The 27,453-nt window shown below is 36.5% G+C and overlaps 1 protein-coding gene across 1 annotated transcript; it reads left to right on the top strand.

Annotated features, from left to right (window-relative positions):
* The first annotated feature begins 105 nt into the window (after positions 1 to 105).
* LOC117379516 (cytochrome P450 26B1-like) lies at positions 106 to 23,739 on the top strand. Its single transcript, XM_033976239.2, has 11 exons — positions 106 to 386; positions 1,440 to 1,517; positions 1,614 to 1,698; positions 1,856 to 1,891; positions 2,400 to 2,539; positions 2,696 to 2,819; positions 3,249 to 3,393; positions 3,481 to 3,591; positions 7,424 to 7,551; positions 15,752 to 15,839; positions 23,555 to 23,739. The coding sequence occupies exons 1-11, from the start codon at positions 194 to 196 to the stop codon at positions 23,714 to 23,716; spliced, it is 1,290 nt and encodes a 429-aa protein (XP_033832130.1). The 5' UTR covers positions 106 to 193; the 3' UTR covers positions 23,717 to 23,739.
* The last annotated feature ends 3,714 nt before the right edge of the window (positions 23,740 to 27,453 follow it).

Raw genomic sequence — 27,453 nt, 5'->3', positions numbered from 1 at the left:
TCGCAGTACCTCAGTGACCTCACGAGCGCGTAACCCATAGCAGCGGTGAGACAGCAGTAATCTGACCCACCGAGACGCACAAAAACACGCGAGAACTTTTACAAACCTGCTACTATTTTCCTAATGTGCGTGGTTTCATTTAGATTAACTATTTTGCGCATGAGTAGAAAAGTTTACCAATTAGACTACCTGAATGTCGAAACTACCAGGAAGTGCGGGCTTCACGGTGCTCGGCGATAAGTCCCTGGAGTTTTACCGGGACCCAGTGAGTTTTTACCGGCAAAGGATGGACAAGCACCGCGGGGGCAGAGTGTTCCAGAGCCGCGTCCTCAACCGAGCCACTGTGTTCGTGTGCTCCGTGCGCGGCGCAAGAGAGCTGCTTTGTGGTACTAACTTCTACATAAACGTGCACCTGTGTTTTTATTGTCTTGGATTTGGTTAATAGTACTTAAGTAATGATGTTCAAACAGCTGGTCTAAAAAAAAAAAAAATGCAACTATAGGGCAATGCAGTAGGATAGAAAGAAGGTGAAAGCAGTTATAAGAGGGTGAAACAGGACAGGTGAGACAGAGCAGAGGAAAAGGGGAGGAGTTTATCACAGGTGAGGCAATGCTTTGTTTAATACTAAAAACCTAGTAAATAACTTCCTTTACTTTTAATAATAATCCAATATTTTTAAGTCCTAAATGTATTCTTTGGATTTTGATAGTTGGAAATAGACTGTTTTTTCTTCATTTTTTATATTTTGAATGGATAACATGGGTGTGTTATGTTTTTTCTGACAAAAATAAAACTACATATTCAACTTAATGTCACTGTATGTATAAATATGGCACACTCTCTTTGCAAAATGATGTCCAAGGGCATGGTCTGATGTTTTTCCCCATGCTGTAGGCCAGGGGTTATCAACCTCCCCCTCCATTTTCCTCCCGGGAGCTACTTTTATAAAACAAAAATGCTGGAGAGCTACTCATTTTATTGGTCATAAGAAATTGAGTATGCATAATATGGGGTTAGATGGGGACAGTTAGATGCCTATAAAACATAAACCATTATCCATTTATGAGTGCACAAAGTTTGACATCAAAATGATACTTTTACAATGTTAATTCATAAAATTTGAGTTATTCAGCACAATACGTATAGTTCAGAAATCCCTTGGCAAGCTACTTGGAACTACTGGCAACTCCGGAGCTACAGATTGGAGACCCTTGCTGCAGCCTATAGTAAAAAGGCAGCCCAGGATTAGTCTGAACAGTCATGAGAGAAACTTGTGACTGTGTTTTAAACTGTAGAATCTCACTAGTCTATTGTAGTGTGTCAACTGTAAAAGAACTGTTGGTGCATTCATGGGCTGTAGGGCAAGGATGTAGTAATACATTTAATACAATTTAATCTTTCATGTCTTAAATGTAAAATAATTGTTCTGTTTGTACCAGAAAAGTCCAATATTTTTCAAAAGGACCCCACTGATCTGATGACAAACATGTATGGAGACACAATTGTCACCACCAATGGTACACAATTTGATTTTTGTAATATTAATTTGGAATTTACTTGAAATACAACTAAGGTTCATAACTAATGGTACTTTTTATATATTACTATTTCAGGTGAAGAGGCAAGTCTCCTTCGTCTGTCATTTTCCAGTCTCTTTACAGGTAGTAGTTTAGAATCCATGAAGGCCTATATAACCAGGTAATAATAATGATACGATATTATTAGACTAGATTCTACTGTGCTAAGCCATGCCTTGACTTAAACAATTTATTTAAGTCAAGGTTTGTTGTTTTGTTTTTAAATACTTGTAAAATTCTATTATTGTATGATCAAATCTTTTTCACACTCTTTTTAGGGTATGTGAGCACCAGCTAAAGGATCTGTCACTAAGGTACAAAACAATACATCAGTGGTTTACGAACCATGTCTTTTGGCTAGTTTAGTCCTAGTTTGTAGAACATCCGTCTTAAAGCTCCATCATGACAAAAAATATTTGGCCTGAGGGAGGGCATCTACCTGCTTGTCCCCAATGGAAATATTGGCTATAATATTCCTTCTTATGATGTACAACATATCTATCTCCCTGGAGAATGTTCTGAAGTATTGATTTAAATTTCTATTTCCATAAAATAATGCATATGACATCTCACCTCTAGAAAGTTACAGTGTTGATTCTTTAACAAGAAACACAGACTTGGTTCTGACCATTAACTTGAAGGCCTTGAGTGAAAGAAGGGCTAAGTGAGAGTAGTTAGCAGTTCAGACTAAACCATATTCCTCCAAAATGTTCACAAATTGTGGTCCTAAAATGGGTACAAAGCCTTTATATGTATATAATATGACTATAATAATATCTTTGACACATGATGATAATTTGTGTGTTTGTGCCAACTTTGCAGTGATCATCCAAAGTGTGCCTATTCAGTCTTTAAGTCTTTGGGGACACAGCTGGTGTTGGGACTCTTTCTGAATATTCATCTAGACGAACACCCTGAACTTTTTCACGAAATCTCTCAGCTCTGCACACAGCACTGGCATGGTAGGAATCATTGTACAAAAGTGTATGACAAATGAGTGATAAAAGAAAGCACGGTTTTGGAGTGACTAACAAAAGTCTGCTTTTAGAATAGAGTTGCATACACTTCCTCATTTGTTCTTGCTGTAACTCTTGTGTCACCGCTGTCTACCACTACAGGTCTAATCTCAGCTCCCATCAATGTGAAGGTCTCCATGTGGTCATCTGGCTTCTCCGTGGCTCTTGAAGCCAGAGAAAAGCTCATGGCTATCATTAAAGACAAATTACAAAATGACAAAAATGGGTAAACTGTCCAAGCAAAAATACACACTCATAAACTATACACAAATTTTAAGATGTTAATTTTCGTTGCGAATATACATGATTTGAGATCTGTGATTGACTCCCATTCACACTGTCTAGTCACTATATTATGTTTCCATTTTGAAAAAAAATCTATTTATGCTTTTCTTTGGCTGGGTTACAGAGCATTCTAAGCAGAGATGCTCAGATTTCCAATAACACACTTATCCTCCAGTGTGTCCTAGCTCTAAAACTGATTAAGGTGTATAATTTCTTTTACCATAATTTTTCATACATACATTTAAGTTATGTGTCGTGAAATATTGCAATGTTGTGACACATACTATTACGATTCATTGTAAAATGTATTAACCACAATTACAAAAAGAAATTTGTTCACATTTGAATAGAACTTTCCTCTCCTGTGTAGTTTTGTTGGCACACTGGGTACCCTGCCATTGCCTGACTCCAGCTCTGCCTCTCAGCATCTTCTGCTGTTTATTTCTGCTCTGATTCCCAAAGCTCTGGCATCTCTACTCACCTCCTTCACACTGGCACTCAGTGGCAATGAGCAGGTGATAGCAAAACACAGTTTAAGTATTGCATATGTTTCTTAGTTATTGTGTAGTTATTATTAAGCCATGAGCTTTTGTTGCTTACAGGCAGAAACCCGTAGAAAAGCATTGCAGGACCCTGATTACTTGCATTTAGTTTTACTGGAGGTCCAGAGACTATGGCCTCCCTTCATTGGTGGACGAAGGATAGCAAGTGAGGTAAGTTTTCACGATAGTTTTTCCCTCCTTTAAATTACAAGATTTGATTTTTTCTGGTATAACACACCAAAATACCTAAAATCTCAGAAATAGGTGTTTTGCATGTCATGTCCTGTACTGTGTAGTAACATGATTCTTTAAAATTTACAACTTAGTACAACTTAATATTTGCATAAGAAATAGCAGTAATCTTAAAATAAAGCCAATGGAAGATAAAGTTTTAACATTTTAAAATCAGACAAGAGAACCTTTATTTGTCCCGCAATGGTTGAAATCACGTTGCAGCACACAATTTAAAAACGGCAGGAGAAAAACAATAGTTAACTTTCTTAATGTATTGTATCTAAGCAGTTTATGTAGTATTTTGCTTTTTCACATTTGTCCACCAGGTGGTAATAGAGAGCTGCATTTACTTTTGATTATCTGTGTTTTTATCTGCATGGATGTATTGGTGATGCTTGTATCTGTACTTCCAGCACAGGTGGACAGAAATTAAACCATACAAATACTTTTTGTAGTTTAATTTAAAATGTTGAAGTATTTTGTATGTAGTTTTTGGCTTGTGACATTTGGGTTTGCAACATGTTTGTTCTACTAATTTCCACACATCTTACATAACATATTGTTGACATTTCCTTGTACTTGTCTAATTTGAAATACTTTCATTTTTGTTTGTGAATTTAAGGTTAAAGGCTCTAGGTTAAAGTGAGTTAAAGTACATTTTACTGTAGGGAAATTTGTCCTCTTCATTTCACCCTTCCTTTAATGTTGCTAGAGCAACCTGTCAGGAGCCAGGAACCCATCTCCAGATTTTAAGATGGAGGATTTGACCTATTGTGCATGTTTTGGAATATAGGAAAGAATTAGAATAATAGTATACTAAATTATAGTTAACAGTTAAACATAATAAGACTTTGTGATCTAGAAAATCAGCAGGTATATTCTCTACTTTTTCTCAGTTGATTTGTTGGCTTTTAGCTCTTGTTCAGTTATCTTTGATCCATGTGACCTCATCGGATGGACTTATGTAAGAGCCAATCAGGGCCATTGATCCGCTCCGCTGATGGATTGGCCCTGGCCCCCGGAAGGCAGCATGGTCACAGGCGGTGGTGATCGGAGTGGTTTGGATGGTGAGGGGGGCTAGAGGGGGTAGGGGTTGTGGGGGGGGGGGGTGCAGTAGTGACGCCCGTTAAGCCGAGTGGAAAGTCATTTGTCACTTCCAGGAAATGCACCAGTACACTTTGTACCGATGACCTTTGTGAGTTCACTACTGGCTGACTTTGGCACAGTTGTACCGACAAGTGAGTAGGAAAAAAATGGGGAAAAAAAGAAAAAAGTAAGAGTAAGACACTGAAGTACTGGCATTCTAAGTGACTGAAAATAATTGTAATTGGAAGAATCTGCTGCTACTGTAGCAAATAAATTATATATTATGTATGTTTATGTTGTGTTCTTGGTGACATTCACAATTTAAATTGGTATGATTGCATGAAAATTTAAGAAAGTTAAAACCATATTTCTGAACATTCTCCACAAAATTTGAATTTATATTGGCCATTAATTCCCATCAGAAAGTGATGTAAATCGATAAAATGATTCCAATCCAATAGTAAAAAAAAATTATAATTTTTAATGCAGAAATAGATTCCATAATATGCATTATAAAGGCTCAGTTTGGAAGAATGACATCTTCTTTTCAGCAGATGGGGGGATGTTTTTGCACAGGCAGTGGTAGATGATTAGTATTCACTATCAGGTGGAAAAGTGAAGCTCTGTCAGGTAGAACTAAGATATGCATTCGTTTTCACTGTGTTTGGCCAGAATGAACTCTGCAAGGCCACAGACATCTTTCGACCAAGAGATTTGTGAAAAGATTTTCCACTCTAGCAGAGAGGGTCCGAGAGCGAGAAATGAGAGAGTGTAGAAGAAAGCGAAACAGCAATCATGTACTCTGGCAGTGCATTAGAGCTGCCTGCGTCTAATGGATGGACCCAAAGAGTGGATAAACAGGGCTACAATAGGCTAAGTGCTCTTTTTGCCCAAGGTGCCTGCTTTCATATAGGCCTTTGTGAAAAACAGATTATGAATTTTCTGTCAACTACAATTATGGTGTTTTTTTTCTTTCTTTGTAAAGTCGGTTTTGTTAAGTTGAGTTTGGTCAACTTAATGGCAGAAGAGGCAGGTGGTAACACGTGCACTAACTCATTAGACTTGGCCTAGCAAATCAAAAAATGATATCTCTCTGTATTTTTTATACAGATTGATATCAATCTGGTCCCCACAGCCTCTGTTGTGTCTCAAGCCAGAGCCAAACATGTTTGTGCAATCACATGTCTTTTTTTCAGTGACACATGTGAAACAAAGGAGCACATTGGTGACCCACAATTTTGAAATAAAATTACATTTATCTCACCTCAGAGTAATTGGGTTTAATGTTTTTCTCATTGATTCTGCAATGTGACTGAAATGTGTTTTAGTCTTATGTGATTTTTTCCCTTTCTTTTTTCCTTGTAAAGTATTGAAGAAGTGTGTATTCTGGATCCCAGGCAACCTTGGGCCTACTGAACTTATAAAGATAGAGGATGAAGGCGTGAGAATAGGGATGCACAAAATTAATGAATCGACTAATTCTAAACAATTGATTGAGTGTTACATTATTTAAACATATCTAAAAAAAATTGTTAAAAAAAAATGTATGGGGGGAATTCCAGGTGACATCTCTATGCCAAGAAAGTGAGCCACACTGGTGTGCATTAAGGGTGTATTCACTCTTGTCCTGGCTTGGTCCAACTTTGAGCACACTTATGTAGACTTGGTTTAGTCCTGGGTTAGTCCTAGTCTAGTATGGTTTTAGTTTTGGGTTTAGTCCCAGTTTTGTCCCAATTTAGATGTGGTGTTTGCAAATGTGGATGCATCCTTAGAAACAGTCCCCCTCTATACACACAAGATGATACAACAAAAGTAAAACTACTACCTATTACTAATGTTTTATTGTAGGTACATAGATCATTACAAATAAAGTAAAAACATAAGGGCTGTAATTTAGTTGTTAGATCACAAAAGGCCCACAAAGATGACATTTTTACCAAATTAGACCCAGATAAAATTGAAGCGATGCTGCTTGAGGACATCTTGATTGAGTACACTTACAGACAAAATAGGCCTTTCATCAAAAACATCATTTTACACATTTCCTGTGTTATTTTGGTGTATTTATGGCTCTGTCTGCATCATCTAACCTCTTCTCTCAACACATTGCATGATTTGAAGTTCGTGTATAGTCCAGAAAACAGTTGTATGATTGCTAATTACAATCATGTCAATAATTGATCAATTGTGATTAATCAATTAACTTGTTCCAGCAATTCAATACATTATCATCAAGGTGGGTGATGATGATGTTAAATAGGCCTGCACAATACATCACAATCAAATCGAGATCACAGTTTGAGTTGGTGTAATTCTCATATCACTCATTCTCAATCTTCTCATTGTTTTAGCTTATTAGTTCATATTTCAGTCTTTTCTCAAATGTTAATGCTCTTGGAATTTACCATGTGCACTCTGAACTGAAGCATATTTTTAGTTATATATTCCAAATCTAATCCCAATTGCCTTTTTTCACAGTTGTGCAGCACTAATATAAATGCTAGTAATCCGGATGCTCTGTAATTGAGTGATCAGCACCGTAACCATAGAGATTAACAATTTAAAACAAAATATTATATCTTTTAAATGGGGAAAAAAGTTATACATTTTACATGCTTAAAAATAATCTAGAACCACCCACTTCTTTCATAATCTGATCATTTCTTTCTATCTTCTCACACAGGACTGTACCATTGCTGGCTTCCACGTACCCAAAGACTACGGTGCCATCTACATCAGCCACGCGGTGCACCGGGACCCAGAGGTGTTCCAACAGCCCGACAGCTTTTTGCCAGAGAGATGGAGAGAGAGGTGAGAAACTGTAAGAGTTGTGGTCCAGACATAACATTTATCCTGGCAACTCCCACTACACAGCAGCCAGAGAGCCAGCACAGGGAACAATGGACGTGTAAGGTAGCCATTTTAGTGATTAGACCTTGTAAGAGAATGTTTTATGGACGGGTAAGATAGATTTTTGTTATTTCGATTTGAAGTGCCATTTTGGGACTGGTGTTACATTTGGTTTAATCAAAAGAAACAGTTCCATTAGGTGTCACTTATTATATTTGCCAAAAATTTTACTGTAAAATGATGAAAAGTTGAACCCAGAGATAGGGCTGTGCAAATAATATAATTTAAAGTTTCAATTATTACTTTTTTCAGTTACAAAAACTGTAACTGAAAATACAATTATGTGCACTCCCTCAGCGCCTCCTGGAGCAAAGCCACTTTTTTAATCTTTATAGGCTTTTAACAAGACATTACTGATGCATTGTTTGATAACTTCTTTAATACCTTATATAGTTTGAAACAATCGTGATTTCAATTATGAGCCAAATAATGGTTTTGCCATAATTCTGTCCCTAGATCATAATTCTACAATGTAAATTTTAAGAATTTTTAACTGTACCAAACCGACTGCTCTCTTGACACCATATTCCTATTTTAAATACAAGTTTTACAATATCAAGTTAAAATTTCCTAGCACAATGTATTTCTTATCATTTGCACATGAGCATGTGATATATTTTTAGAATATAAGAAAATAAAATGCTGGATTTCATAAAATCTCTCTGTGCATGTAAGGCAAGGTAGGGCATGTTTGTGCCTACAGCACAAAACAGTTCAAGTTTATAAAGATATAATTTTCAAACATCAAAACATTAAAATGAAAAATTCATTAACTGAATCCAATTATATTTAAAGATAATTTATAACTATTTATAACTAGCTATACCTGCTGCTGTTTTCCAAATGTCAGTGGACAGACCATAAAAGGTGACTGCTGTCCCAGGAGTGTCTGAGGGGAGATGAGTCAGAGACAGGCACAAAGGAGCTAGTAATCGCCACGGTAACAAGCTGCTCGCATTATACCACCACTCTCCAGCACTGTTAAATACTTACCAACTTCACTCAGGTACCTGCAATTTGAACCAAAATTCAGGGAACATGGCTACAATCCAGGGTGAAAAGAAGTAGTCACATTATGGGAGAAGTGTACATAATCAAAGCACATAAATGTATAATACGGTACCACTAAAATAACTACATCCTAAGAACAAATTGGTAAAGCTGCTTATGAAGAATGATTCAGGCTTAGTAACTACTTAAGAGTATTAACTAAGTAGTTACCACCCCCGAATCAATTCTTACTAAACTATTTCTTCATTATGACTCTGCTTTATTAAGGCTTTCAAAAGGGTACTTATTATAAAGTGTTATCTTAGGATCCATAGTATACCTATATATCTGGCCGTTTCATTCTCAATTTTTTATGAAATATTTCAAGAGAGATGGCATTAACGAATTTTAACAGTCATTTTGCCATTCTTTACTATTCACCTATAGAGGTTATGCATATGAGATCACAACCTTTGGAACTTTATTAGTAAGTGGCAAAGGTATATGAGAGTCAGTGGTGAGTAATCATAATTTCTTGAAAGGTCAAAACACATTTAAAATGTTAAAGAGCCTGCTACAGCTGAATAACAAATATAAAAATCTGCAACTCTGCTAAATACTTAGTTTGCACTTGACATGGAAAACAAGAAAGTCCAGTTAAACAGTTAAACAACAGCGACACTGCAGACACACCCATATTTATCACTGATACAGACTTTGGATCGCACACAGTTGAACTCAACCATTCTCTCCTTAAAACCTGTTTCTGAATTTATGTGTTGAGGAAATAATTATTGTGGGGTGAAAACAAATAGTGCCATGGACAAAAATAAGCCCATAAAAAGCAAAAAAAACACATTTTGTCCATTCTGCCCGTAGTTCTGCCACTCAGTCAGAATGTAGAGAGGCATTTATTTTCTCTTTTAAATAAATAACAAAAAAATCTCACCCAGGAGATATATGGACAATAAGCCAAAAAAGACACCAAAGAACTACTGGAAAATAAGTATACAATGAGTACAATAACTATATTACTAGTGTGGAAGAAATGTCTGTGAATGTGAAGCATTGATTTGCTGATTTGTGCAATGGAATATGCGTTGCACACATTCAGACATATCATGTTTGTCTAGACTGCAGCTTTCATTGTGATTCTATATTGAGAAATCACACCCACGGTTATGTTTCATACACACGCCTACACTGTTGCCACGGAAACCAATGCAGATAGATTAACAATGCCTCAATGTACAAATCTCCCTCTGTTATTTTGACTACAGCCTCTTATCAAATAATTGCAATGGAATGTATTATGAATAAATTCTGTCATCTTTCTGATAGTCTACCAACTACACAACAAAACATTTTCTTTCAGTGTTATTATCTCAGTTCCATTCATATATTTTTACTCATTCATAGTCATTCATTCAGGGAGCAGTGCAATCGTTCACAAGGAGGAGTGAAAAGTGAATGCATGCAGGTTTCCGTTGTCATAGCAACCAGTCACGTGACCCGGTCTTTACCAATGGGGATTCCCTCTTTATCAGTGAGTGTGTGCAGGGCGGGGCAGGGAGGAGGGAGAAGCCATGATGCCCCGCGGTGCGTGAAGGGACACAGAAATGACTCATTCAAGATGCTATCCTCCGAGTGTGACACAGAGGAGAAGGTGATTCCTCAAACAGGAAATAGCCCTGTTAACTGCAATTAGGAAAAACCCAACAGGCTATAGACACATGGGAGCCGATAGTTATTTTTAGAAAGTCATTATCTATAATACTGTTTCATATTATTCTAATATTTATATTTATTTGGATTTTGATCTAATAAATGAAAATCTGCTAAAACAATGCATTTATAGTAATAATTTTATTAAGGATTTGTTGAAGTATTATCAGTAGAAAGACTTTGTTGAAATTTGAATAGTAATAGTCAACAGTTTTGCAGGAGCACGCATTACAAATATAACAATTATAATTATTTATTAAAATTATAATAATTAAAAATTATAATCGTGACTAGGCGACAATGAAAAATAATCGTAGTTATATTTTGATAATAGTAATCATTATCTTGACTATACAGACCATAAAACAGATAGGAAAAGATCTTTATATTGAATACAGTGGCATTATTAAATCAACAATTTCAGATTTTAATTAATGATACATTTTATTAATAAAGAAGCCTCCATAAGTCACCATATTTCAACATTTATTTGATTGAAAATGTATTCTAAAAGTCTCAATCTGCAATGCAAATAATCGTTTGTCTAGCTGACTAATTGAAAAAGATATAGACAAGGTGATTACTAACATAATCCTTAGTTGCATATCTATAAAGATACACTTAAATAAAAAGGCTCCATTATTTACATGTATTTAACATTGTGTTATTATAGTCATAGTAATCCGATGTCATATAAAATAGTTAATGGACATAATGTGTCTTATGTGATCTGGACTGATACATTTGAATGGGCAGACATCCGGGTAGCTGACGCCTTAGTAACTGGCCACATCACACCCCTTTTGCCAATGGGGATCCCCTTCTCTTTTTTAGTTGTGTTTCCTCTGCAGAGGTGGGGATATGACTCATAAGGTATTTTTCTGTCAGACGGTTTGTTGTCCAACTCTATAATGCGTCATTAAAGTTCTATAGGCTATGGGGAGAACACGAACAACTAACTTCAGAGCCATGACCTTGAATTTTACAGTAGATAGGTTTTGTTTTGTATAGTTATTACATAGAATTATTGAAAAAGTTATATGTTAAATTTTGGTTATAATTAGAAGAGACAAGATGGACAGACAGGCTTTGCTGCCATGGTAACTGTCCACCTCACACCCATTTTACCAATGGGGATTCCCTCTCCTCCATATCTTTTTTTTTTCCATTTTCATATTTGTGCAGTCGTGTGTGCTCTGCTGGAAGAGGTTACAGAAATGACTCATAGAATATATTTCTGTGAGGCAGACTTCGTGCTCAGAAAGTCAAAGGTGAGAGACTACAGCGCTGTATTTGTGAATGCAATTCAGCTCTCATTCTCACAACCTTATAATCCTCTTATCTACCACAATAACACCATTCTAGATAAGGGAAAATTATATTATTATTTGGCCTATGTATAGTTATAACACAGTGTATGCCATTGTATTCTTAGACAAGCATTTCTATAACAAAATGTCCAAAATGTTAGCTTTTAAGTTCACTGATATAAAATAAAGCTTTTTTTTTTTTATTAACAATTTAACAACACAATAATTTACTCATGCATGTGTAATAAGCATAGTGAAACCCTTGTGAAAGTAACCCGTGTCAATTAGCTTGAACAGATATTGGCTTTGACAGACTAGAACCAATTGTATAATATAGGGCTGAACGATTTGAGGAAAATATCTAATTGTGATTTTTCTGACAAGCATTGCGACTGTGATTAGATTTGCAGTTTTATGTTTTAGTAATAAGATGCTGTTCACATTTTAAACCCCGCCAATAGAATTGAAAAATATGAACTGACAAATTAATAAAAGAATTGCATTTCAGAACATGTACAATCTAAACTACAGGGTTAGCAGTTTTTTATGCAGTATAAGACAGGATATGTTGTTGTTAGTGGACAGAAAAAAAAAGCAACCTTTGCCATTTGCTAATTGTGATTTTGACTCAATTGTGATTTTGACTCAATTGCGATTAATCTTGCAGCCCCAAACACACATTTATATAATAACAATAATAATCCAGTTCATTTACAAGCACCTTTCTAACACCCAAGGTCATTTTACAAAGCATAAACATGATAAAAGCAACATTAATACAGTACATATTACCATATTTTACAATCATTTTCAACAGATGATTCTCTTCAAAGTCAACATCATTAACAGTTTTACATAAAAAAAACACCCCACTCATCCGTGCACAGTGGGTTATGTGAGTCCATTTGCCTGGCTGTAACTACACATCCGGAGTCGACTCTCACGGCACGGTTTCCGGCTAACACATAATGGTCTGCGGGTTGCACATTTACCGTGTTAATTGGGCCGCGTATTGATCTATCGGAAGCGTAAGTGGTTGTGCGAACAGGCACACTACAATCTCCTATGTCGCATTAGCTAGCTGTTGTTTGAATGGCTGCTATCACATAGATTTCCCAGGGGATAAACAAATTACCTGCCAGTCTAACTACCTGTGTGGGTTTTGAATACGGTTGTGTATTTTCCGGTCCTGGCTTCCTTCCTGTTTCTGTGATTTTCCATCTGGGGACTTTTGTTTCCTTTCCACCTCAATAGTTTCCAGTTTGCATTGCTTGCCACCTGCCCATTTAAATTAATGATTGCAGTCTTGTTATGTAACTAATATTTCTGTGTCTCCCCGCTTGCTTGTGGTGTGAGGCGGGGATTGTGTGCTTTTCCAGTTGGGAGCAAATATTGTATCCGTAGCAGAGGTAGCTCCCTGTCAGACCGGACACCCACGCAGGCTCCAGACGGCTGATAAGTGAATCGGAAAACACCAAATACAGATGAGAACTCCCAGCCGCTGGAGCAGGTGGACTGGGTTTTGTCTCAGGGGAGCAGTGGGCCTTTTTCTCTAGAGAACAGGCTGAATTGTGAGTGGAAAATTGTTATTGGAGTTGTTATTTTACTGCAAAATAGTAGCAGATATAAGAGGAACAGCATTGCATATTAGTAACGATTTAATGTAATAACAATAATAAAAATTCTAATATTTTACATAGCGTTCTAACTCCTGATTTAGTCCTGTTCTAGTTCTGGTTTAGTCTCAGTTTATAAGGTCTTTTGCTTGTGTTTGAGAGTCTGTATTGGTGGTTTTCAGATTCTTGAATGTGATGATATCATTCTCCCACATGGGGGGCACGAGGCAGATTTCCCTTCCCTGTGCTTTGCCTTGAAATATCCAAAAGGCGAATTGACAAATGTTGAACTTGACCATTTATATTACTAACTAGACCCAAGAACTCAATGTATTAGAACAAAAAACTGCACTGAACAATCTTCATTTCTGTATTAAATTATTACTGGCCTATACAATGTTGTGATGTTATCTGAAACCCAGCAATATAGTCTACGTTACAGCTATGATTATCAACTTTAAATACCTTGTTGACTTAAAAATATGCATAAGAAAGTGGAAGGTTTTCCTGCACTTCACTTATGCAAGTTTTTCAGTGGTTGGTGTTTGGTTGTGGAGGGGTTTGTACATAAAAGGCTGTAGCTCTATTGTTTAGTTGAAAAAAGTGTTGCAGGAAAAAAAAGAATTTGAGAGATATAGGGGAATTGAGGAACATTAATGAAAACATTGTTGATATGTGTGACATATAAGAATATCTATGTATTAGGGTAATTATTTTTGGCTGAGGAGTGACCTTATGTTATGACAGTGATGGTGACATGGTCTTCTTCACCCATGTGTGTGTTTTGTTGTAATATAGTATTGAAATTGCATAGCTGAATTAAAACAAAAGAAATTAAATCAAATAAGAGTATTTGTTAGTTGACTTATGACGATTGTTCCAATTAATAATGAACGCATCCTTTATAGAACCGCTTTTTTAATTATATTATTGTTATCATATTCTAGATGTAAATTTGACTGGATATCAGGCGACATAAACATCATTCTTTGAGTTAAACATCATTGTTCGAGTGGTCAGATCCGCTGACTCACAGGTTGGCGATGCGATTCCAGCTCCCACAGATGAATACTGTCGTCGTGTCCTTGGGCAAGACACTTAACCCACCTCGCCCCCAGTATTTGTGTACACTGGTGTATGGATGAATGTGAATGGGAGGGTGGTTCCTGAAGGTGGAACAGCACTAGATAAAAAAGTGACCATGTACCATTACCATTTATGTATGCATCAATGTCAAATCTGTTTAGACTACGACTACAACTGCAACTAGTACTGCTAATGAACAATGCACTTTCAAATATCTCACTTGGTTAAACTCTATAGTGCCAAATTAAAGTAAGACAACAAGTAATTACCTGCCATTACTCGCACCACATTATCACTTCCTGCATATCACGACTGTTCTTACTGTTCTCTCTTACCACAATAGGCCTGGTTGTGTTAGTATGTTTCCTCATTACACTGATGCAGTAGAGAGAGAACATTCAATACCTCCTGCTCTTATACAGTGCAGCGGACTCTCCTCTCTTCTAATGCTTCCTGTTTGGCTTTAATCAGAGCTCAGGTTTCAGGAAGACAGGACGCATTAGCAGAGACAGGAGGAGGTCTGCATCAGCGTTATGACGGCTGCAAGGGAGTGATTTATGCCCGACATTATTTTAGAAGACTAGGCCATAAAGAGGTACTGGAGGGATAAGGAAAATGAAATAGGTTGCGTTCACATCACATCACATTCTAAAATCCTCCATCTAGTTTAAAATTGAGTTGAAGGACAGGTCAAAATACTATGAGGGATTTGCTTTTTAACTGTCAGAATGCAGATTTGTTGACCTGGTTTATGGTTAAAGGCCCTGTACCTGATTTTTACAGAAAAACAAGCTCATGTTTGGAGTGGTCTAAATTTATTCATCACTTACCTAATGCAGTCCTAGCATCCTAATTATTCACCGCGATTAGTTTTTTAAGCACTTTTCACAGCTTAGGATAGAATAGGCTAGAGGATTGAGTTTCCTTCACCATAATCCTAACAATAACTAGCATGCTATTGGTGCACTTCCTGTTTCAAGGAGAATAAAATGCTCTATAATTACATGCAGACAGCAGACACTGGTCTCATTTTCACCCCAAGAGCTGCCAAAATGAATTTGGGTACAGACACATTAATATATCTGTAATTACTGGGCCTACTCACATGTAAGTCAGTAAAACAGAAGCTAATGTTTCACAATAGCTTCAGAAAGTGGTGCCATTAATCAAAACTAAAATGTGATTGTTGTCAGTTGAAAAGACTTTAAGATATAAGATTGATAAGTTTATAACAATCAATTCTGAATATTCCTTCCAAAAAGAATGAGCATCCCTTAAACTTATATAGGCACCTTTTGGTTTTGGAAAAGAAACGGATATCAACTACATTTTTTTAAGTTTTGTGTAACATTGTCAAACTTTGTGTTTGTGCAGGAATGCAGGCCAGGAGCACTTCCTCTGTTCTTTTGGAAATGGACCAAGGAGCTGCATTGGAGCTAAACTCACGGATGTTTTCCTTAAGGTGACTCCTCATCCGCTATCACAGTAGCACCGACATGAACATGCTTCACTACATACTACATATATATCTTAAACTCTACTCCAAAACGTATGCTTTTTTACAAACACGCCAAAATATCAAAATATTCCCTAAATCCAAAGTATTTCCCTTGTTTAAACTATGCATTTTGCTTTATATATGTATTTTTACTAACTCAGAAAGTGAAAACCACTGTATGAAAGATTCTGTATTTTGATTCCCATCCTGTTAGATTATTTTTTATTTTTTTATTTTTTTGTAAACACATTTTATATCATGACATTTTATAGAATACAGTATGAAATAATGGTACTTGACATGACATTGTGTTAAAAGTGCATTGTCATAGCCAGAAGTGAATTCCCTAGCCACTTCTCTTTAAATAGAACAGCACTTGTAGCAATGGTGATTTAACTGGAGGGTTGCTAACTGGATAGCACTGTATAGAGCAGGTTCAGTAGTCCCAGATCAGCTCACCATAGTCACCACAGGCAGAGTCATGGGACAGGAGGCCCTCACACTGTACCCAAAGAGACATGTGTCCTTGCCAACTTGCTGGAGATAGACATGACATTAACAACACAACTGCTGCTATATTCAGTATCACACCCTGGAGAGTCAGCAGACTGAGCCTTTAACAATTAATAGGAATAATTGTCATTAATCAACTATTAAAGTAAACAGACACGACAAATGAAGGATGATGATGAATTGAAAACATTGGCACTTAGGCAGGTAGATAGTCAAGGAATGAGCATACAGAATTTGGCTGTCATTATGAGAGGTGGAGATAAGAAAATGGAGAGGCAGAGGAGGTCCATAGTTCTGCAGTGGAGATGGGGCGGAATTGACAGAATACTGGAGGGGGAGAGAGAGTGCATTTGTAGGAATTGGCTGTGCTTGGCTGACAATTCAAAAAATAAAAAAATAAATAAATAAATAAAAGTAATAATTTAAAAATAAATACAAATCAAGGAAAACCTGCTGTGTTTAAAAACTGAAAATAGTATAGATCAGACTATAGGTTAGTGTATGGAGATTAACACTAGTAAAAGATACCTAACCATCCTAGTCTGAAAATAATAAATATATAAATATATAATATATAATAAAGATATACATGGTAGATTACCGGTATGTGGATTTTAAATGTTCATGCAAGTAAGTATGAGAACTGTATGATAAGGGGTAAAAAGGTTTTGCATTGACTCCAATATTAATAGAACAATAAATAGAAGAGAGAGAGTGTCAGGAGTGAGTCACCACCCCTAAAATGAAGAGGTCTTTGTTATCTTATTGAGATGACTTGTTTTCTTAGTCAAAGAGCATGTCATACTTCAGTATCTGTGCTAAAATGTCTCGTGTTTTGCAGTGGTATCAGCAGGTTAAATACACTGCCAGCTAATAGTGCTACATATCTCAACTCTAAGACCTGCCTCTCTTGGTCAGAATCATGTTGCGCACATGCACAGGTAGAAGAAGCACTAACTTTTGTAAACAACTTTTGGATCTGCTACTTTCCACAAAAACATACTTTTAGTAGTAGAGTAATAAATGTAATAATAAAGTAATAAACTGATATATGATTAAATCTTGCTTTTGGGACAAAAGTGTAACTGCTGACGGACTGCAGTCTGATTAGACCAAAGATAAAAACGGGATTCCAAGCCAGATCTACAGGCAATGTAAGTCAGTTTGTTATGAATGTAAAAGTTCTATCATCAATTACTATTATTCATGTATGTCTGTCACAGATAACAGAATATAATATATTGGAAAATATAGGTTACATGGGCAATTTATAAACAATTAGGCCTATTGTACATTACAAGAAAAATGAAATGATGTGATGCTAATATGCTACCATATGTTTTAGATATATTTTAATGAGATAGCCTATTAAACCTACTACCTACTAACTATAATTGACAGCATAAAAAGGCAAAGAAAATGAGACACAACATCCAAGTGAGTCATAGTGATTAAGAGAAAAGTGAGAATCCAGGCATGATGAAAACCCCTGGCAGATGACTATAAGACCAATTCATTCACATATATTCATTCAAACAATTTCAGCCACAGGAAAAACAACTAGACAGAAGAGGGACAGAGGAGTTTAGAATATAGTTTAATACAGTAGTATCCGTACTGTTTAACCTATAGGAAGGACTGAGGAGGCCATAGTCTACAAAGCAGGACATGACTCATGCACTTATACCACAGTTTGTGAACAACTGATCTAAAGAGATAGATTGATATAAAAAAAAAAAATGGAAAGAGATGGATAAGAAAGAGTATAAAGGTACATGGTGTGGTAGATTTGGTGCATGCTACACAGGCATGTTTATTACCCCTTAGGTGCTAAGGACCCCTAAACTTGGAGGCCTAGAAATGCCCCTGGAGAGTGCATTTATAGCAGATGTTGTGATGAGCCTGATCTTGACTCTCTAGCTTTTCAGTCATTGCTCCTGGTTTGACTGAAAAGCACTGGCAAAATACCCAATAATAAAGTAAAATCAATGCCTGTTTAGAAATGTAGTTGATAACTGAATTTGGGAACTTAATGTAAATGGCTAACCTATTCTGTTTTGACACAAAATATCCATAATGTAAATGATGACTATTATTAACACGTGGTACATGAATTTATGAACTTATGATTGCCTCAGCTTTGACCTCTTTTCTATAGTTGAGTCATTTCCGGTTCACATTCTCTTTATTATTCCCACATCTTAAGAGTCTCCTCAAATCCCACAGCACAGATCTGAAGGAGGCCAGGAGATTATCGTCACCCGAGCACGGTACATTTGTGTTAGTCAGCCCACTTATCAAGCACTCCAAGTATGTTTCTACTCACTTAAAGGAGACATTTTTCTTTTTTTTTTTTTGGAACCCTACATGTTTGACCCACAGTCTGATTTATTTTTTTTATAATTATAACTAAGTAGTGTTATGATACTAAAATTCCAAACTCGATTTTGATACTAAAGAGTAGACTTGATACTAAATATCTTATTTAGAAAACAGAATGTGATTCAACATTAAATTGTAGTACTTTCTTTTATATTATCATGTGGCCTTCAATCCATCAATCGTCCAGGTAGGTTCCATAGTGGTCCATGGGCATAAACTAGTTTCATGGACAACTAGTGATCTTCTGCTCGTTCTGATGCAGGTCAAGATCATTCTAGAGCTATTTAGGAAAGGTTCATTTCTTTTGTGTGAATGTGACTTTTTTAGTATTGATACTTGCTCAAATGAGTATCTAGTTTCAATACTAATTTTGGTATGTATTAGTATCTGATTTTTGATTCCCTTGACAATCCGACAAGTACAGAGCTGTGCATGGAGATAGGGGGTAGGTGAAAACAGCTATTTTCTGAGCACTCCGGGCTCAAATGCAAGACAAAGCAGGATGACTCAAACTGAATCAATTGAAAAACAATTGAAACAACAAAGTGAATGATGAGGAAACACCATTATAAGAAAGTTAAAAGCTCTAACATACGCCAACAAGAGAGTAACTAACTATGGTCATCTTATTGAAACAAATGCACGTAGTAGCACTTTTCTTGTTGTCAGGCGAAACAAGAAATCTGATGGATGATTCAGTCCCACCCCGAGACACACAACGAGCTCTGAGTCTGAGTCATCATAAATATTAGTCCAGCCATGCAGTGCACAGGTGAACTTCAACAATCGGCTCTGTCCCTATTCACTTCCCGTTATTGTTCCACCAGCCAATTGGATCAAATTATTGAAATAAAAAAGCATTAAATGTGAATGAGTCCCATATCCTGAGAAGACGCTTGAGTTTTATTGCTTGAGCCAGAGCCATTGAGGAGATAATGACCACCGAACATTGCTTTGGTTCCCAGCGATTCCGAGAGGACAATGGGGGACTCTTCATATAGACAGTTTCTATTATGTGCAGACTAGAGAGGCCGGAATACATTAACCTATTATATGAGTGCTTCACTGGGCACAAATTGGGAAAGTTGAAAATATTGCGGTTTTTAACTTGCACTTAGTATAAATTTTAGTGTGACGCCATAATGCTGCTTAAGTAATTTTTATTTTTTTTTTTGCAATTGACGTAGATGGCAAATTGCTAAAAGTTTTAATTATATACAGACTTTTTAAAAAATTGTATGCACCACTGTCCCACACATTTCCCTGTTTTTATGGAAGACGTCATACTAAAATGAAGAACTGAAGAAGCCTCTTAAATGAGTTTCGAAACGTATCCATGTATCCACTTCAAAACTTCACTTCCAGTTGACAGAATAAAATTTTCTTTTAATAATACACATTTTTGTATAGCACTTTTCCACCTTCAAGGCACTCAAAGCGCTTTACATCAAGGTTCCACTCACTCATTCACACACCATACACCAGTGTACTCAGACAGTGGGGTAAGGTGGGTTAAGTGTAAAGAAGTGTAAAAAAAAAATAAGAGGGAAAAATAAATAAATACAAATTTTTTTGGTTTGGAACCTGGTTGTAGGAATAAAGATGTGACTGTGTTGATTTAGAATGACCTTTTTGTCATACATTTTATTTATTTATTTTAAGGTCAGAACAAAATATACAATACAAGAAAGAATACATGAATCAATGAAAATACAAACTAAAATTTTTAAATAAGCACCTTTTATTATCTCACTAGGTCAAGGACTTTCTCAGCTAAACATAACATTTCTTAATCTCTCCAGTACGCATTATCTTAACTGTAGAATTCACTGTCCACTGTCCACAGTGTGCTAAGAACTGCACCAAAGGCTATGAATAATTTATTTTCCAATTAAAATGCTAAATGAGTTGCGATATTGATTACGGATTAATATTGAACAGTTTCATCCATACACTTGCGACATTGAAGCTGCATTGACGACACAACTGATCACCATGCTTTTATCTCACCTTGATAATTAATAATACATACGTCTGTACGAGCTGTGTTCTGATTGGCTGACGTCTCTGTGACCGCTGGCACATGCCGCCATGTGGTAGGAGTGGGGCGTGACCAGGGTGTAGCAAGTAACGTGTGGCTATCTGGGTCAGAGGAGCAGTGACTCATCCTCCCCCCTCCTCTCAAGCTCCTTCTTCTCTTCCCTTCCTTCCTGGTTATCCTTCCTCCTCCTCCTCCTCTTCTTCTGCCAGTGCCTTCCCCCCCATTCATTCATCCGGCTCCTCCCCCTCCATCAGAAAACCCTCATTCATAAAGTCAGGGAGGCTGGGGATGTGCTGCGTGTGAGACTGTAGGCCATGTTGGTTGGCTGAGCACAAGTGTTAGCCAATGGGGAGAAGTGGCTTTGACATCAGCAACTGTCAGTGTCGAGATTGTATGGGGTCTATTCTTCTTGCCACAGCATACTGTATTGGTGTATGTTTGGTTGTGTTTTTTCAGGGAGTATTATTTCATATTCTGTGATAATGTTATACTCCCAGATCGGGGGCAAGAGAAGAGCCCTTTTTCCATACTGTTTACGTTGTACTTTACTATGAAATATCAAAAAAGGTATGCAAATGTTGAACCTGATAATTTTTATGATTGACAAGACCCAAGACTTACTGTATTACAACAATATTACTCATTTGAACAATATTCATTTTAGCTTCCCCCATCTGTGTTAATGTAATATTACTGACCTATAGAATGTTGTGAGGTCATCTAAAAACCGAGCATCCCTTGTGGCTTGTGTCTAAAACATGTCTAAGATGACTGTTAAGTATCAGACAAATGGAAAAGCAATGCAACATTACCCACAAAAGTGCAGAAATATCACTTCATACATCACATACTGATTTGGTAGTTTGTTTCATATTTATTGATTAGCTCTTTTTGCATTATTTTGACACATTTTTATTTTAAACTGTATACAATATTCACAGTATTAGAGAAATCAATATATTGCCCATTTCTAGTCTAGTATACATTTTTGGGAGGTTGCTTTAGGAATTATAAATTAATTTTTGGAATGTACCACGCTGCTATACTCACTTTTTCAAGCATCATTGCTTTCAAGTACTGTTCTTAAAATGTGTTTAATACATTTAAATTGATTCTTACCAACTCATTATTTGGCTTAGATTTTACATTGGTTAGAATGGTGCAGATCGATTCAGACTCGGAATTAGAACCAATGAACTTATATCCCTGATAGAATTACAATTTATACTTAACTTGACTAACTTATCAATTGTCCATCAAGTCAAAAATACTCTCATTATTTACCCAATTTTTATTTTTGTTTATAAAAATAGAATTAAAACCGATCAGAAAGATAAATCAAATCATGCACTATCAATTTCCTGAGGTCTTATTGTAACTGTAGCATTAGAATGTTCTGGTTTTCTCCTAAAAAGTGTTGCTTTGCTGTGCTATTTTCGGCACTGTAAACACAAGCACAAAGTATCAGTGCAGCTTTTTGGCGTAGGCGTTAGCTCTGCTGAGTGCCTTCCACACCAACGCTTTGTTATTGTGCCCACAAAATTAGGATCCGCCCACCCGCCAATGTGTCAGCGGACAGGTCTAGCATCGAAGCGGGTTTATTCTTGTGGACATGGCTCTGTTATGAAACTGGGCTGGAGTGCACAGCTTGCATGCAAAAGTTGTAGCGGTGCTGTGTGGGTGGGTATACAAACAAAGTACCATGGAGGCTGCACTGTCTGTAGGAGGTGTGTGCTGTCAATTTTATATATAGAAAAACATCAACCCACATGGACTATGATCTAACAGCTACAAAGAGAAATCACTAAATTATAATGCCCTTTCTTTATCTTAGACCGTTTGTACATGAATACTGCTTTTTTCCAGCCTGGTTTCATGTGCGAATAGCCAGTTTGCAGTGGTACAAATATTTTGTTGTCTTTCATTACAGATATTATATTATAATACTACTTTGTTAGAATTAGGCATGTGTATTAGCAATAAACACATTACAAAAATAAAGCATGCATTGACAGCTAATTATCATTGAAGTTAACAGTACGATATACACAAGATTGCATTCTATTACTACATCTAGGGTAGTTCAATGGACTTAAAGAGGGGGTATTTTACTTCTCTGGGGTATTAACTGCCAACACATAACATATTTAGATCACCATATTACCTTTTATTGTTTTGAAAACCTTATATTTTCTGAAAACAACTTATTAACATGTTTTATAGGTTTCCCTTATAAACATTTTTCCTTTTTGATGCTCTAAGTTGCCTCTCCCTCTTGTGTTTAAGCACTACCCCTTTAGTATGCTATCACAACACAATCAGTACACATGCCGCTAATTAAACTATTACTACACATCATATCAGGCTTGACAAGTTGTGTACAGTTTTGTATCATACTTTTGTATATTTATGGAGATTGTCATGTGGGAGCATGGGTGACGTAGGCTTGTGGGCTGAGCATTGCACAGAATGTTACAGCTAACCATAAGGATGATTCGAGTAGGGCCCAGGAGATGATGTTATAGCATGGTAGAAAAAAAAACATAAAACGATACTCCTTATTGTAAACTACTAGGGAGTGTTATTTTCAGTGGAGTCAGCATTGTTATCATTGACAGTTAGCAGGTGATGGTATAGTTGACATATATCAAATTCAGTTTAATGACCCCTGTCCTTTAAGAATAAACATTTCTAAAACATAAACATATTTTTGTATCATATTATATTTTTGTTTTTCTTACAGGAAGCGTGCATGTACCTGTTAAAGCACTACAACTGGTGTATGGACCCCCCAACCCAGGACCTACAGTACAAATGGCTGCCTGTGTCCCGCCCAGCCAACCGCCCCACTCTCTCCTTCAGTCGACTGGACAAGAGCGAATCGGACAGCAGCAGCACAAGCTAGGAACAGCCAAAGCGGTTAGAGACGCGTATTTAGAACAGTTTGGATAGGGATGGCTTACTGATATTAGTCTGGCATTGATGATTTAGACGATATTTAGCACCAATATTTTTGCAGCTCTGTCATAGTCTGTGTTCACATGTGTCATTCCCAGATTGCCCTCAGTGCATCTGATTTGTCTTTTTGAACAGACTAATTAGTAAAAATGCAAACAAGAGAGCAATTTTTATAACAATATTCACAATCATACATCAAATGATTTTATATTGACTTGACCGCTTCAAGATTAACAGTCTCTTTTAAAATATAATATGCATAGCTGTTGTTAGCATGACTATAGTTGTATGAGAAAACAAACAATAGTTAATTGAATTCTATTGATAAATGTCACTTACTATTTCTATTTAAAGGTACAGTATGTAACTTTCTGGAGGAGGCACGTTACTCTCATGATTCCATGATTCCATGAATAGAACATTAAAACCATACACTGGAACATTCTTCATGAAGTTTTATGCCACGTTGGCTATAATCTTTACATATTTACATTTTTAAATGTTCATTATTATTTGAATTATTAAAATTAATAAAGCGCTTTTCATACAAAAATGTAACACAAAGTGCTTTACAGTCATTAAAAATAATCCCATATGCCCTTCTAAACATCCACCCAAACCCCACACACAGACACAGTCTGCATAGTCTCACCCACATACACACACACCTTCATATGGCACTAACATGTCGGAGATATACCGGTACTTTGGACCTAGGTCATGGAGAGACTTATACACACGCAGAGCTGCTTTAAAGTCTATTCTTTGAGCTACAGGAAGCCAGTGCAGAGACCTGAGCACAGGACTTATGTGCTCGTACTTCCTGGTTCTAGTCAGGACCCGAGCAGCAGTGTTCTGGATGTACTGCAGCTGTGTTAAGGCTCGTTTGGAGAGGCCAGTGAGCAGGCCGTTACAGTCGTCTAACCTACTGGAGACAAATGCATGGATAAGTCTCTCTAAGTCTGGCTTTGACAGTAAACCTTTGATTTTTGCAATGTTTTTTAGGTGGTAAAAAGCTGCAGATGTTATTGATTTGATGTGGCTGTTAAAGTTCAAGTCTGAGTCCATTGTTACCCCTAGATTTCTAGCCTGATTTGAAGGTTTTAGAGAGAGAGACTGGAGGTGACTGCTGACACTTTCTCTATGTTTCTGTGGGCCAAAGATGATGACTTCAGTCTTGTCTGAGTTTAGCAGAAGAAAGTTTTTTTGCATCCACACACTGATCTGTTGGATGCAGTGGCAGAGTGAATCCACTGGTCCATATTCACCTGCTGCCAGTGAGATATAGATCTGAGTGTCATCTGTATAGTTGTGGTAAGACACACTATTGCTGCGTATTAACTGGCCTAACGGCAGCATGTACAGCAGAGCCTACGCCCGCCCATTCACAATAACATAACTATAAATGATACCAATGCTATAAATAGGCCATATCAAGCTCCACATGTCCATTGTGAAATCCAGGACGCAGGCGGAGAAGTAGAGCTCTGAGATTCCATCACTGACAAACTGCAAACCTGTCTCCCCTCCCCCTCCGACACCTAGCAACCAGTGCTTAGCAACAGTTCGTCATCCTCACACCGACTCGGCTGCTTTTAGTATGCAAGTCTCACACACACACTCAGACCTGCTTATTTTTGAACACATTCACATACTGGCAGTGATCGGCTCTCAGTGAATCACATGTAAAAGCATATACCAGCAGGACGCCTCCAGCTGACCCACCCCCAACACTTAGTAGCACATGAATCATAATAAGTGTGATTATTAATTAGGAAGGAGATATTTTAATTGCATATTTATCCATAAGTGCGTATGTGAGTGTTGAGGTCTGCCATGTACTTGCGTCACTTGTCTTAATGTGAATCTTAAGAATGTAGGCTGATATAGCTAGGTCAAGTACAAAGTGTGAAAATTGTATTCATAAGTTGTTTACTATGGTTTTTATATATATATATATATATATATGTCAAACCACAAGGTTGAAAAGTTTCTGAAGGTAACATGTGATTTTTGAATGATGCAATGATACAACATCTATATATCCATGACTGTTAAAGGAACACTGTGTAACCTTTTCGGATGGAGGGTCGACTACCCGCTTGACTTTACGGAGAAAATATTGCTTTGATTGGAATATTACTCAGTATGGCATTTAAAGGTCCTGTATTATGCTAAATCAACTATTGTGAGCTTTTAGACACACAAGGTGATGAGTTGTGTTTTGTTTCCTTCACACATGTTTGAGTACGTCTTTTTTTATTTGTCTGTCTATTTGTCTCCAAAGCTCAAAATACTCTGTCCCATCTTGTGATGTCATGAAGCGGTTAGCCTTTTACCTTTTGTTCAGCAGAGAGGAAATTCCTGGGCTAAAATTATCCAAATGATTTTAGTGAATGTGTATGGAGTTTAAAAACACAGTGGAGCACTTCCTGTATCACCACATGACATCACAAGGTGAAACAGAGTGTTTTCTGTTTGAGAAAATATCTTATCTTATATCAAATATGCAGATTTGTGTGTTAATCATGTGTGAATGAAACAAAACATAACTCTAGGTCTGTTTTTGATAAGGAAACAACATTATAACATAGATCAAGAAATAGCATAATATTGACCCTTTAACTTATCAATATCCATGGAGACAAGTAGATGATATTACCAGGTCTGATCTATGGAGAGGCGACGCTGCTCATAGCAATAAAGCATGTATTCCAAGGCATTTTTTAGTGCTAAAAACATCTGAAATTGAATAAACACAAGAACAATAACTCAAGTGCCATACAGTGGAACATTCCAGGCAAAGCAATGTAATTTCTTGAGTAGGTAACGCAAAAAACAACTTTACATACTATGCCCATAATAATATTGTGATATGCTGTTATACTACAAAATGTATAGTTATTTTTCAAGATTTGCAGAATTTCCAAGAATATTTTTTCACAGTGGAATAATATGTGAATGATATTTTAATAAGCTGCCTTTTATTGCTGTATTTATTTTTGTGTAGGTTTTTTTAAATAATATAATTTTGATCTCTATGCTGTTCCCAAAAGCACACAAATTTGTATCTTGCTTGTATTTTTATGAATCCAGCATACATTCTGAACTTGTGCCTAGCTAGCATTAATTATATATATATATATATATTTTTTTTTTTCTATTTTATCAACCAAAAGAATCAATTTGATGTAAAAAATGTGCTTGTTTTGAAAAATTATTTGATGATCTTTATTAAGCTAGATAATGACAATAAAGCTTTTACAATTAATTAAGTTATGTAATTATTTTAGATGTTTAAAGGGGATATTACACTTCTGTGGGGTATTAATTGCTAACAAATTACATCTAAAATTCTTCGGGCATGTTTTCAATGAGGGACCAATGTTACAACATGATCGAAAGCTCTGTAAAGTCAATTTTCCATAGGAGGGGTCGACAGCTACACGGCTCTTTGTTGTGATGACATTTACAGCGACGTCAGCTCCCACTGGGCACGGCAGTTTTCTAACGCAAAGGTTAGGGGGCTTGTTTCTTTTATTAAGTCGTTTTAGAAGAATATTGCGATTTAAAATGTGCAAATTATAACATAATGATCCACAGATGTCATAGAATATAACTATATAGTAAACACAAGCACAATAGGTCTTATTTAAGATAAACACCATCATCTCATTAACTTCC

The sequence above is a fragment of the Periophthalmus magnuspinnatus genome, chromosome 12 (genome assembly GCF_009829125.3).
Source record: "Periophthalmus magnuspinnatus isolate fPerMag1 chromosome 12, fPerMag1.2.pri, whole genome shotgun sequence".
Classification (NCBI taxonomy): Eukaryota; Metazoa; Chordata; class Actinopteri; order Gobiiformes; family Gobiidae; genus Periophthalmus; species Periophthalmus magnuspinnatus.
This window is presented reverse-complemented; position numbering and strand designations above follow the sequence as displayed.

Coding starts and splice junctions, on each gene's coding strand:
- LOC117379516 (XM_033976239.2), top strand. CDS start 194: ATGTCGAAACTACCAGGAAGTGCGGGCTTCACGGTGCTCGGCGATAAG. Junction 1,518..1,613: donor CACAATTGTCACCACCAATG/GTACACAATTTG, acceptor TTACTATTTCAG/GTGAAGAGGCAAGTCTCCTT. Junction 2,820..3,248: donor TTACAAAATGACAAAAATGG/GTAAACTGTCCA, acceptor TCTCCTGTGTAG/TTTTGTTGGCACACTGGGTA.